General features: G+C 44.7%; 1 protein-coding gene across 1 annotated transcript in view; it reads left to right on the top strand.

Annotated features, from left to right (window-relative positions):
• Positions 1 to 5,015: 5,015 nt before the first annotated feature.
• The window catches only part of LOC147114108 (organic cation/carnitine transporter 2-like), a 140,538-nt gene continuing 132,100 nt past the window's right edge, over positions 5,016 to 13,453 (top strand). The window contains exons 1-3 of the mRNA XM_085995728.1: positions 5,016 to 5,414; positions 7,515 to 7,667; positions 8,389 to 9,194. Coding sequence (XP_085851854.1) covers positions 8,805 to 9,194 — 390 coding nt within the window. The 5' untranslated portion in view covers positions 5,016 to 5,414; positions 7,515 to 7,667; positions 8,389 to 8,804. The remainder of the gene's footprint in view (positions 5,415 to 7,514; positions 7,668 to 8,388; positions 9,195 to 13,453) is intronic.

Below are 13,453 nucleotides of genomic sequence, written 5' to 3'. Positions count from 1 at the left end.
TACGCTTAGGACGGTTCTGGAATCGTCAGCTTTCTTTCGACGTAACACACGTGTAGGTACGCTCTATAACTTTCGAGTTAATTCAATACAGACAGACGGCATGACAGACAGACAGACAGAAGAACCGCTATAATATAATATATATAAGATAAGATAAGAAGATAGAAGAAGATATTAAAAAAATATATATATAGATAGATTTGCCATAAGCATAGGTCGACGTTAAAGTAGTCATAGAATTTACTGCACAGATTCAGGCCATTCGGCCCACTGGTCCATGCTGGTGTTTATGCTCCACATAAGCCTCTTCCCACCCTACTTCATTTAACCCCATCAGCATAACCTATTATTTTCTCCCTCATGTGGTTATCCAGCATTCCCTTAAATGCATCAATGCTATTCAACTCAACTACTTGTGGGGACAAGTTCCATATTCTAATCACTCTCTGAGTAAAGGAGTTTCTCCTGAATTCCCTGTTGGATTTATTGGTGACTATCTTATATTTATGGCCCCTAGTTTTGGATTTCTCACAAGTAGAAACATCTTCTCTATGTCTATCAAACCCATTCATAATTTTAGGTCACCTCTCAGTCTTCTCTTTTCCAGAGAAAAGAGCCCCAACCTATTCAGTCTTTCCTGATAGTTATAACCTCTCAGTTCTGGTGTCATCCCTGTAAATCTATTTTGTAATATGGAGACAAGAACTGAACAGAAGTGTATACTCCTTTAACCAGACCTGCAGCTATGTGGTCAGCCTGCTTGTCCGACATCCAGTCCTGGATGAGCCGAAATTTCCTCCAATTAAACATTGGGAAGACCAAAGCCATTGTCTTTGGCCTCCGACACAAAATCCATTCCTCAGCCACCAATTCCATCCCCCTCCCTGGTAACTGTCTCAGGCTGAGCCAGACTGTTCCCAACCTCAGCATCCTACCTGACCCTGAGCTGAGCTTCCGACTCCATATCCCCTCCAACCTTAATACTGCCCACTTCCACCTCCGTAATATTGCCCATCTCCATCCCTGCCTCAGCTCATCTGCTGCTGAAACACTCATCCATGCTTTTGTTAACTCCAGACTCGACTATTCAAATGCTCTCTTAGTCAGTCTCCTATCTTCCACCCTCCAGAAACTTAAGCTTATCCAAATCTCTGCTGACCGTATCCTAACTTGCACCAAGTCCCATGCACCCATCACGCCTGTGCCCACTGACCTAGATTAGCTCCTGGTCACTGAACGCCTCGATTAAAAAATTCTCATCATGTTCAAATCTTTCCTTGGCCTTGCTCGTCCCCAGCTCTTTCATTGGCTTGGTGTCAATTTCTGTATGATAACGCTCCTGTGAAGCACCATGGAACATTTTACTATGTTAAAGGTGCTATATAAAATCCAGGAAAAGGTTTTTTTTCTTCTTAATGGCTTTGGTTTTCCAATCAGAAATCATTTTAATGGGTTAGCAGTGGTGGGACAATTGAAAAATCTAAGCCAATGGTTCTGTAGGGGTATGTCTCTATATATGGATGCATAAAAATCTTATACCGAGCAGATGTTCTTCATGCCTCAAAGTATCACAATTGAAAGTGTACATGACACTTGTACCTGAGTGTTTTCATAAAGTACCAACAACCTAATGGAAGAAGGAATGTGCCAAGCAGAACAGGGGCAAAAAACTAATTAACAATTAGCAGTAAGCAAACCACAATGTATTTTACATAAGAAATAGGTGCAGGTGTAGGCCATTCGACCCCTCGAGCCTGCCCCGCCATTCAATAAGATCATGGCTGATCTGACCTTGGCCTCAACTCCATTTTCCTGCCTGCTCCCCATAACCCTTGACTCCCCTGTTTTTCAAAAATCTGTCTATCTCTGCCTTGAATATATTCAATGACTCCGCCTCCACTGCTCTCTGGGGTAGAGAATTCCAAAGATTCACGACCCTCTGAGAAGAAATTCCTCCTTATCTCCATTTTAAATGGGCAACACCTTATTCTGAAACTATGCCCCCTAGTTCTAGATTTCTCCACGAGGGAAAACATCCTCTCAGCATCGACCCTGTCAAGCCCCCTCAGAATCTTATATGTTGCAATAAGATCACCTCTCATTCTTCTAAACTCCAATGAGTATAGGCCCAACCTGCTCAACCTTTCCTTATAAGACAACCCCTTCAACTCAGGAATCAACCTAGTGAACCTTCTCTGCACTGCCTCCAATGCAAGTATATCTCTCCTTTAATAAGGAGACCAATACATAGAAACATAGAAGATAGGAGCAGGAGTAGGCCATTCGGCCCTTCGAGCCTGCTCCACCATTCAATATGATCATGGCTGATCATCCAAACCCTAGCACCCGGTCCCTACACCGACAGCCATCCCACCCAAGCCCTATCCCCGTAACCCCACGTATTTAATCCCCCCTAACACTAAGGGTCAATTTTAATCATGGCCAATCAACCTAACCCGCACATCTTTGGACTATACTATACACAGTACTCCAGGTGTGGTCTCACTAATGCCCTGTACAGTTGTAGCAAGACTTCCCTACTTTTATACTCCATCCCCCTTGTAATAAAGGCCAACATTCCATTTGCCTTCCTAATTACTTGCTGTACCTGCATGCTAACTTTTTGTGTTTCATGTACGAGGACACCCAGATCCCTCTGTACTGCAGCATTCTGTAGTCTCTCTCCATTTAAATAATATTTTGCTTTTTTATTCTTCCTACCAAAGGGGATAACCTCACATTTTCCCACATTATACTCCATCTGCCAAATTTTTGCCCACTCACTTAACCTATCTACTGTATATCCCTTTGCAGACTCTGTGTCCTCCTCACAACTTGCTTTCCCACCTATCTTTGTATCGTCAGCAAATTAGGCAACAGTACACTCGATCTTTTCATCCAAGTCATTAATAGAGATTGTAAATAGTTGAGGCCCTAGCACTGATCCCTGTGGCACTGATCCCAGTTTGGGTTCCACCAAGATCACTCAGCTCCTGACTTAATTACAGCTTTGGTCCAAACATGGACAAACAAGCTGAATTCCAGAGGTGAGGTGAGAGTAACTGCCCTTGACATCAAGGCAGCATTTGACTGAGTGTGGCATCAAGGAGCCCTAGTAAAACTGAAATCAATGGGAATCTAGGGGGGGGGGGGGGGGGGGAACTCTCCACTGGCTGGAGTCATACCTAGCACAAAGGATGATGGTTGTGGTGGTTGAAGGTCAATCATCATAGCCCCAGGACATCGCTGCAGGAGTTCCTCAGGGCAGTGTCCTAGGCCCAACCATCTTCAGCTGCTTCATCAATGAACTTCCCTCCAACATAAGGTCAGAAATGGAGATATTCGCTGATGACTGCACAGTGTTCAGTGCCAGTTGCAACTCCTCAGATAATGAAGCAGTCCATGCCTGCAGGCAACAAGACCTGGACGACGTTCAGGCTTAGGCTGATAACATTTGCGTCACACAAGTGCCAGGCAATGACTATCTCCAACAAGCGAGAATCTAACCACTGCCCCTTGACATTCAACAGCATTACCATCGCCAAATCCCTCACCATCAACACCCTGGGAGTCACCATTGTCCAGAAACTTAACTGGACCAGCCACATAAATACTGTGGCAACAAGAGCAGGTCAGAGGCTGGGTATTCTACGGAGAGTGTCTCACCTCCCGACTCCCCAGAGCCTTTCCACCATCTACAAGGCACAAGTCAGGAGTGTGATGGAATACTCTCCATTTTCCTGGACGAGTGCAGCTCCAACAACACTCAAGAAGCTCGACACCATCCAGGACAAAGCAGCCCGCTTGATTGGCACTGCATCCACCACTTTAAACATTCACTCCCTCCACCACCGGCATATCGTGGCTGCAATGTGTACCATCTACAAGATGCACTGCAGCAACTTGCCAAGGCTTCTTCGGCATCACCTCCCAAACCTGCGACCTCTTCCGCCTAGAAGGACAAGGGCAGCAGGTGCATGGGAACATCACTACCTCCAAGTTCCCCTCCAAGTCACACACCATCCTGACTTAGAAGTATATCGCCGATCCTTCATCGTCACTGGGTCAAAATCCTGGAACTCCCTACCTAACAGCACTGTGGGAGTACCTTCACCACACGGACTGCAGCGGTTCACGAAGGTGGCTCACCACCACCCTCTCAAGGGCAATTAGGGATGGGCAATTAATGCTGGCCTTGCCAGCAATGCCCACATCCCATAAATGAATAAAAAAACACTAGTTAGTTTGCCAACTTGAAAATGACCCATTTATCCTGACTCTCTGTTTTCTGTTAGTTAGCCAATCCTCTATCCGAGCTAATATATTACCCCCAACACTGTGAGCTCTTATCTTATGCAGTAACCTTTTATGTGGCACCTTATCGAATGCCTTCTGGAAATCCAACTACATCTACTAGTTCCCCTTTATCCACCCTGCTTGTTACATCCTCAAAGAACTCTAGTAAATTTGTCAAACACGATTTCCCTTTCATAAAACCATGTTGACTCTGCTTGATTGTATTATGATTTTCTAAATGTGCTGCTACAACTTCCTTAATAATGGATTCCAGCATTTTCCCAATGACAGATGTTAGGCTCTGGCCTATAGTTTCCTTTCTTGAATAGGGGCGTTACATTTGCGGTTTTCCAATCTGCTGGGACCTTTCCCAAATCCAGGGAATTTTGGAAGATTACAAACAATGCATCCACTATCTCTGCAGCCACTTATTTTAAGACCCTAGGATGCAGGCCATCAGGTTCAGGGGACTTGTCAGCCTTTAGTCCCATTAGTTTGCCATGTACTTTTTCTCTATTTGAATGCACCATGTGCCCCACACACCAAATTTAACATATTACTAGTAGATTTCCCATGGTGTTGCTCCTGGTAGGTTGGGGCAGATGTATCTAATTATGCCTGTGATCTTTATGTTGCTGTTTCTTTGTCATTCTGCTTCAGACGGCGTCAGGTGAGGCACTTCGCAATCCTCACTGGGAGGTGTTGTTTTTTGTTGTGCTTAGAGCTAGGTGAAAAAAAGCAGGAAGGAATGCAAGAAGAGCAGCAGGATTTAAGAGTCTAGACCAGAGTGGTTAGTGTGCACAGGGGGAATCTAGGAGAGCAGCTGCAGAAGTCGTCAGAAAACTAGGCAAGGAGCAGCATCCTGCCCTGCAGAGCCAAAAGGTGACACCCTTCACTGCCCTAGGATGGTGCAGCCAAGCTGGCAGGGAGAAGAAGCTGCAATTTGAGAGGTGAAAGGGAAAGGACAGCGAGGAAGAGGCTTTCAAAAATAAAAACTGGGCTGCAGGCATTTACAAAAATGTGAAGAACAGACCTTAATATTTCTGAAAACACATCAAGGAGGCATAAAAAAAGAGCCGTTACCTCAGAACTCTTCACCATCGAGCGGGGAATGACCGGTCGGTATCTATGGATACGCAGGGGGCCGCGGGCCGGGCCTACTGGATCCAGTGAGGGAGAGGACTCCGGGCCTGAGCTCGGGCCGGAGAGCAGCCAGCGGGGTTGGAGAGCGGGAGAGGGGGTTGGAGAGCGGGAGAGGGGGGTGGAGAGAGCGAGGACCCGGACCAGGGGAGGGGCAGGGCCCAGCTCCGGAGCCCTGCTGCTGTTGCTGTAAAACAGCGGGAAGAGGGAGGAAAAAGAACCCAGAAAGTTATCGACAACAACCAGCAAATATTTTTTTAAGCCGCTAAATGAAATTTGAAACAAACTTACTGGAGAGGAAAAAGCTGAAAATAAAACACGGCGTCTGAGCTAGCCTCGCCATCGCCTAGAGCCCACGACCTGCAATTGCAGGCAAAGATTTTTTTTTACCATTTGCTCTTAACGACAACTTGCATTAATATAAAGAAATAATTTGCTTTTGTTTAGCGCTTTACAGCGAATACAGTACGTTTTGAAGTGCAGTCATTGTTGTAATGCGGGGAAACTCATCAGCCACTTTGTGCACAGCAAGATCCCACAAACAACAATGTGATAATGACCAGATAAACTGTTGTGGTGATGTTGGTTGAGGGATAAATATTGGCCAGGGCACCAGGGAGAACTCGCCTGCTCTTCTTCAAAACAGTGCCATGGGATTTTTAAATCCACCTGAGGGACAAATGAGGCCTTGGTTTAAAGTCTCACCTGAAAGACAGTGCCTCAGTACTGCACTGAAGTGTCAGCTTGGATTATGTGATCTTGTGTCTGGAGTGGGGCTTGAACCCCCGACCTATATAGCGCCTTTAATGTAGAAAAACATCCCAAGGCGTGTCACAGATGTGTAATCAGATGAATATCAATTCCAAGCCAAAGCAGGGGATACTAGGAGTGGGGTGATTAAATGTTTGGTCAAAGAGATGGGTTTTAAAGAGGGTCTTAAAGGAGAAGAGGGGGGTGGAGAGGCCTAGGTGGTTGAATGTACAACTGCCAATGATGAGACAGAGATTTTGGGATGCACAGGAGTCCAGCGGAATGCAGAGTTCTCGGAGGGTGGAATGGGAGGAGCTCAGGAAATTCCCGGACTAAAGGTCTATTAATTGAGAAGTTAAAGTGTTTAATGTAGAGCAGAATGCAGTGTATTTAATGTAGAGCAGAATGCAACATGTTTAATGTAAAAGTTCAACATTTTCTGGGGGAGCATGTTCCTGAACCCCTCCCTGAAGATTTTTAGATTGGGTTTTTAGGTTTAAAGTGCTTGTTACCAATAATAGATGGTGTTGGATCTCCATCTATTTTGACATCGTGTACATTTCCAATGGGAGAATTGCTGGATGTTTCAGGTAGAAGCGTTATTAAAATATTTTAATGAAGTTCTGATTACGTAATTTAGACATTCACGTAGTTTCCTGATTTAACATTGAGTCATCCATCCACTCTCAAAATGGACATTTAGTATTGATAAAAATTCAGCTGTACACAAAAGCTAATTAAGCAGTCAGCTTTGCTCAGTTGCGAGCGCTCTCGCATCTGAACCTGGAAATTGTGGGCTCAAGCCCCACTTGAAGATTAGAATACATAATGTAGACTGATATTTCAGTGTATATTCCTTCCTCAACCTACATGATCAAAAAACCAGGTTACCTGGTTGTTCATTCATTTGCTGTTTGTGGAGACTTGCAATGTGCAAATTCACTGTTAGTGTTTGCCTGCATAATAATATTGACTACACTTAAAATAAATAATTGGTTGTGAATTGCTTCTGGATATTCTGAGGATGTGATGAGGTTCTGTATAAATGCAAGTTTTTTCTTCGAGCACTGTAAGATTTGTTGCACGGTTTTCAGGCCATTTCTCAAACACTTATTTTTTGCTATGGTCATTTAGGTGTTCAGGAATATTTGTGGCAGCTGTGATATAAAATATTTTTTCCCCAACAAAAGATCTTACAGTTGCAACAGAGTCACAATGGATTTCCCTACTACAATTATTTTGCAACACTAGAAAAAGAAACATACTTGAGATCACCAGCCAAAAGGAAGAGCCTGCAATTGTAGACATGATTTTTTTTTTTGCTGCAGAGATACAATCCGAGAGGGAGCAGCTGTTTGAGGCAGGAGACCTCCCCCTCAAGCAGGATGTGAAAACAATGTAAGAGGAGCTAGCAATGGCAGTCACCCAGGATTCTTCTGCAGTAATGCAAAAAAATTAATGACCTCATCAGAACAGCAAAGGTAAGGTACCAGTGACCCGTAACACTTTCACGCCCTCAATGTACTTGTGTTTAAATGTTAGTGACAGCCTCATTAAAGACCCTTAACATGTTATATGGAAAAAGTCACATTTCTATTATTAGTACCAAGTAGAAATTGCAACATTAAGATGAATCCTCCCTCTTGAACTTCCCCTCTTGCTCATTGACTACATTCTCTGGGATGCATGTTTATAAACTGGTGCATGGGTCTACATCCAATTGGAAAATCTAGGAGGAGGGGAAGAAGTTTGTTTAAAAAAAAAAAAAAAAATTGCTGCCAACACTTCTGAAAGGGGTAAACTGAAAACAACGCAGATGTCTCAATGGGAAGACAATCAGAAATATCAAATACCAGGTAGGAAAGGCTCCAGATTAACCACAACAAAAGTTGCATCATTCTGTCATCAGTGTAATTTGGGATGTCATTGACAGTGGGCATCTGAGACTCATTGTGTTTGGGTAGCATAGTATCTACCAAATGCTGCCCCAAACCCTCCCTCCCAGATAACCCAAATTCCAGGAAAACAATATATTAGTTGTAGCACCTGTATTGATGGAATGATTGGGCTGCCTGCATATCCCACACAACCTACACTCAACACATTTAAAAAAAAAAAAAAAAAGATTTTTAATTGAATAAATTCTTATCAATAGTCAGTATGAAAACAGAATTTGCCATCTTTGTGATATCTGTTTTGTAGCTATACAAAAAGTGCTTCTGCTGAAAGAATAAGAACACTTCTGACAAAAACAAAATACTGCGGATGCTGGAAATCTGAAATAAAAACAGAAAATGTTGCAAATACTCAACAGGTCAGGCAGCATTTGTGGAGTGAGGAAACAGAGTTAACCTTTCAGGTCGATGACCCTTCGTTAGAACGCTTCAGTGCTGGCAAACAAGTTGTTTACTAAAAGAATCCCCTTTAAGAATACAGAGGGACTGGGAGGAGCGGTCAGTGTCGGATAAAGATTGGATTGCTATTTATAGTGGAAACGATCGAGAATTAATAATAGACTTTGAAATAACTCAAAGCTGCAGTTCCGGTCTGCCCTCCTTCGGCCAATTGCTGCAGTTTTACGGAAGAAAATCGCTGCCTGTCCTCCCGCTGCAACTAACATGCGGGATTACGATGAAATTACCGCTTTTCTGGGAGAATGGGGACCCTTCCAGAAGCTCATCTTCTTCCTTTTGAGCCTCAGCATTCTTCCTAACGGTTTCTGCGGACTGTCCATAGTTTTCGTCGGGGACGTTCCAGAGCATCGCTGCTTAATTCCCAGGAATCTCAATCTCAGTGAAGCGTGGATGAATCGGACGATCCCTCTGGTGCACGAAAGAGGCAAACTCCAGTACAGCAAATGCAGACGGTACCGGTTGGACGTGATAATGAATCTTTCGGAGACATTTCCCGACGCAGATTCCTTCAATATGTCTGAGGTAGAACAGGAGCCCTGTTTGGATGGATGGGAGTACAGTAAGGAGCAGTACATCTCCACCATCGTCACCGAGGTATGTGTCTGAAGGGGTGTAGTGGTCACACCGGCAATAGTTAGCCTGAGAATAGTTTGTGAAGATCATTGGAATATATTCAGATGTTTTTTTAATTAAAAGGCGCAGATGCATTTGAATCCAAACATGACCAGGCAGCTGCAATTCTTTCTCTTGTGTGGCCTCGAGCCAGATATATTTTAATATTTAACTTTGGTGTCGTTGGGATTGTAAGCATTAGAGATTTGAACTTTAACTCCAGTCTCTAACTTTGAACTCAAAACTTGGGCCTTCTCCAATCCTAAAATATTTGTCTAATTTACCTCAATTAAGGTTTTCTAACTCTAACCTCAATTGCTTTAACATAGTCAGAGATTCTACAAACTTAAATTTAGGAAAAGGAGTGTGAAAATACAGTTTAGATTTAGCTACTTGCCAAGGGAAGCAGTGGGGCTCATTGTATCTGCAGATGTAAGGGAGAGTTGTATAAATACCTGGACAAAAATTTGATAGAGGGGTAAGTGAAGTATTGTGTGGTAAGATATTTATAGATATTGGGACCAGCCAGATAGGCTGTGTTAGACCCGTGATTCTTTAAATAGGATGTTTCCCCAAGAACTACACGGAGACTGTAACTTAACAATCAACAGGTGTTTACTGGAGTGGAGTAGTCTCAAGACTGACGTACAGAAGCCTGCTCCGGCTTTATATACAGGTGTGGTCACTGCTGGTACTACAGTATACAGGAGCTGTCTCTCTTAAAGGTACATATACAACAATTCCTCCCCTTTTAGATTAACAGTACCCATAACATTCAAATAACAATTAACACTTTAACATGCACATTAAACAGAAATAGTCCATTTATAAATTCAGTCTTTGGGGCGGCTCCCTGATCCTTTCTGGATAGCGCCTTTCCTGAGGTTCTTGTTCTTGGTGCGGAGGTGATTCTGACCCCTTTTTATCGGTTCCCACTGCTACTGTTTCTGAGGTAGATGCTGCCAGTATGTCGGGTTCATTCCCAGGTACGCGAGACATGGGGTTGCCTCGTTCCTGTGATGCTAAGATCTGGTCGACGTGGCGTCTCACAATTTTCTCCCCGACATCCACTGTGTACATTAATGGCCCCTGCCGTGTGCATATTGTTCTGGGTCGCCATTTCTCTGTTCGGTAATCACGGGCCAAGACTGGTTGTCCTACATTGAAGCTCCTTGTCGGCTTCTCATTGATGTGCTGGAATTGTTTATCCTCGACATTTCTTCGCACATTTGGTCTGAGCAAATCCAGGTGAGATCTCAACCTTCGGTTAAAGAACATCATGTCCGGGGTCTGGTTGGTGATTGTATGTGTCGCATTTCGGTAGGCTAACAGGAAATTGTCCACCTTATGCTGCAGTGGAATGTCGTCATCGCACATGGCCCTTACTGCTTTTTTAAAGGTTTGTACAAACCTCTCAGCCAATCCATTGGTGGCGGGATGATACGGAACGGAGGTGTAATGCCTTACCCCATTTCTTTTCATGAATCTTTGAAACTCTTCTGACACAAACTGTGGTCCGTTATCAGAGCAAATCTGCTCTGGCAAGCCGTTCCTGGCAAAGATGGTCCGTAGGACTGTAATAGTTTTCTCCGTGGTGGTGGAGGACATTTGGATCACCTCAGGCCATTTCGAGTGCGCATCCACAGCTATTAAAAACATTGAGTCCATGAATGGACCAGCAAAGTCAATATGCACCCGTTGCCATGGAGAGGAGGGCCACTCCCAAGGGTGGTGCATTTTGGACCTTCTGGCATCCTGAGCAGCTCTTAGTTAGGTCCTCGATTTGTTGATCAATCCCCGGCCACCACACATAAGCCCTAGCAAGGCTTTTCATTTTCACCCCTCCCAGATGACCTTCGTGAAGCTCATTTAGCACTTTCTCCCTTAACTTGGATGGAATTACCACTTGGGATCCACACATCACTGTCCCCTGGCATACTGACAGCTGTTCTCTTCTGGATGAGAATGCTGGCAACAGTGGGTCGCCATGTGTTGGCCATCCCCTCACCGTCAAATCATATACCCGAGACAGTGTCGGATCATTGCGGGTCTCTATATCCGCGTTAGTTACTGGCAATCGTTCAATTATTGACGAATAAAATATCTCGATAGGGTCCTCTGCTGGTGCTTCCTCCACAGTAGGCAGTGGCAAGCGTGATAGTCCATCAGCATTTCCGTGCTGTTTCGTGCCTTTATATTCTATTTAATATTGGTTCGCCCCTAGAAAAAGGGACCATCTTTGTAACCGTTGTGCAGTCATTACCGGAATTCCCTTCTTTGGATTAAAGATGGAGACAAGTGGTTGGTGGTCAGTCAGCAAGGTGAACTTCTGTCCATGCAGACAGTGGTTGAATTTTTTTACTCCCCATACTAGGCTGAGGGCCTCCCTGTCAATCTGGGCGTAGTTGCGCTCGGCTGAGGTTAGTGACCGAGACGCAAAGGCTACTGGCCTCTCCAACCCGTCCGGGAATTTGTGCGACAACACCGCTCCAATACCATAGGGTGATGCATCACATGCCAACCGGATTGGTAGTGCTGGGTTGAAATGGGCCAACACCTCTTTTGATGTGATCAAATCTTTGCACTTCTGGAAAGCTCGTTTACATTCGTCATTCCACTTCCATAGTACCCCCGTTTGCAGTAGGGTATTCAGTGGGTGTAATACTGTAGACAAATTTGGTAAGAACTTATGGTAGTAGTTCACCAATCCGAGGAACGACCTCAGTTGTGACACATTTTCCGGTGCTGGAGCCTTGACTACTGCCTCAATCTTGTCAGGGGACTTATGTAACCCCTCTTCATCAATAATGTGGCCACAATACGAGATCTGCTTCTGGAAAAACTCGCACTTGTGGCGATTAGCTCGTAGCCCATATTCCTTTAATCTAGCGAGCACCTTCTCCAGGTTGGCGAGGTGCTCACTGTCATTTTCGCCCGTGACCAGGATGTCGTCCAAATAACACTGGGTCCCTGGAATTCCTTGCAGGACTTGATCTATTGCCCTTTGCCAAATAGCCGGAGCCGATGCTACCCCGAAAACCAGTCGGTTGTATTGATAGAGACCTTTATGAGTGATGATCGTGAGGTATTGTTTCGAGGCTTCTTCTACCTCCATTTGCAAATACGCCTGGGCCAGATGAATTTTGGTGAAGCGTTTACCCCCAGATAGCGAGGCGAAAATATCCTCAATCCGTGGAAGCAGATATTGTACCGTGTGAAGGACTGGGTTCACTGTCACCTTGAAATCCCCACAGATGCAGACCTTCTTTGGTTCCCCAGGCGTATTACTCAATGACCTCTTCATTACAGGGATGATGGGTGTAGCCCACTCGCTCCAGTCTACTTTGGACAGTACTCCTGAACGTTCCAACCCTTCCAGCTCTGCTTCAACGGCTGGTCGGATCGCATAAGGCACCGGTCTGCCCTTAAAAAACTTTGGACTTGCATTTTCCTCTATTTTAATCGTCGCTGTTATGCCTTTTAGTGTTCCGAGTCCCTCCTGGAACACTTCTTGTGCGTCAGTTAGCATTTTTGACAGTCGTCCAGGTGTGGCGTCGTCATCCTTTTTGGCCTCAACCTTCAGTGCCCATATGGAATGCCAATCTAGTTGTATCTTCCGGATCCATTCACGTCCTAGTAGTGGTGGTCCTCCATCTGGCAATACATATAGGTCTATTTTAGGTATTTCCTGGCCTTTGTATATCACTTTCACCCCTATTTTTCCTTTGGGGTAGACTTTTTGCCCCGTGTACGTCTTCAAGACAATTTCTGTAGCTTCCAAGGGTATATGTGGAAATAGCCGCTTGTAGTCCCTTTGGTTTATGACTGTTAGGGCTGATCCACTGTCCAATTCCATTTTCACTTGGACTCCGTCTATCTTGAGTGTGACCCAGATAGTCTGGTGATCCTCCATTTTGGTTACCTTATGTAGTTTCAGACAACCCAGCTCCTTGCTTCCGGAGTCTGTATCACTTCCCTGTTCGTCTGAACTACTGTCCATCACCTTGTGTACCTTTTTGTACTTCTCCTGTGGAGATTTCTTGCTGTTGGTTTTCTTCCCTGACCTGCAGACTCTTGCTATGTGTCCTGTCTTTCCACACTGTCTGCACACTTGGTCCTTGAACCAACAATCCTTCTGATCGTGTGTCGTTCTGCTGCAGCGATAACCCTTCCCTGCTCCATATGACATTTCATTGGTGCCGTATTCTTGCGGTCTCCGTTGTATCTCTGCAGCGCCCCGT

This window comes from Somniosus microcephalus, chromosome 8, assembly GCF_052327205.1.
Source record: "Somniosus microcephalus isolate GS21.2 chromosome 8, FLI_Smic_1.0, whole genome shotgun sequence".
Taxonomy (NCBI): domain Eukaryota; kingdom Metazoa; phylum Chordata; class Chondrichthyes; order Squaliformes; family Somniosidae; genus Somniosus; species Somniosus microcephalus.
This window is presented reverse-complemented; position numbering and strand designations above follow the sequence as displayed.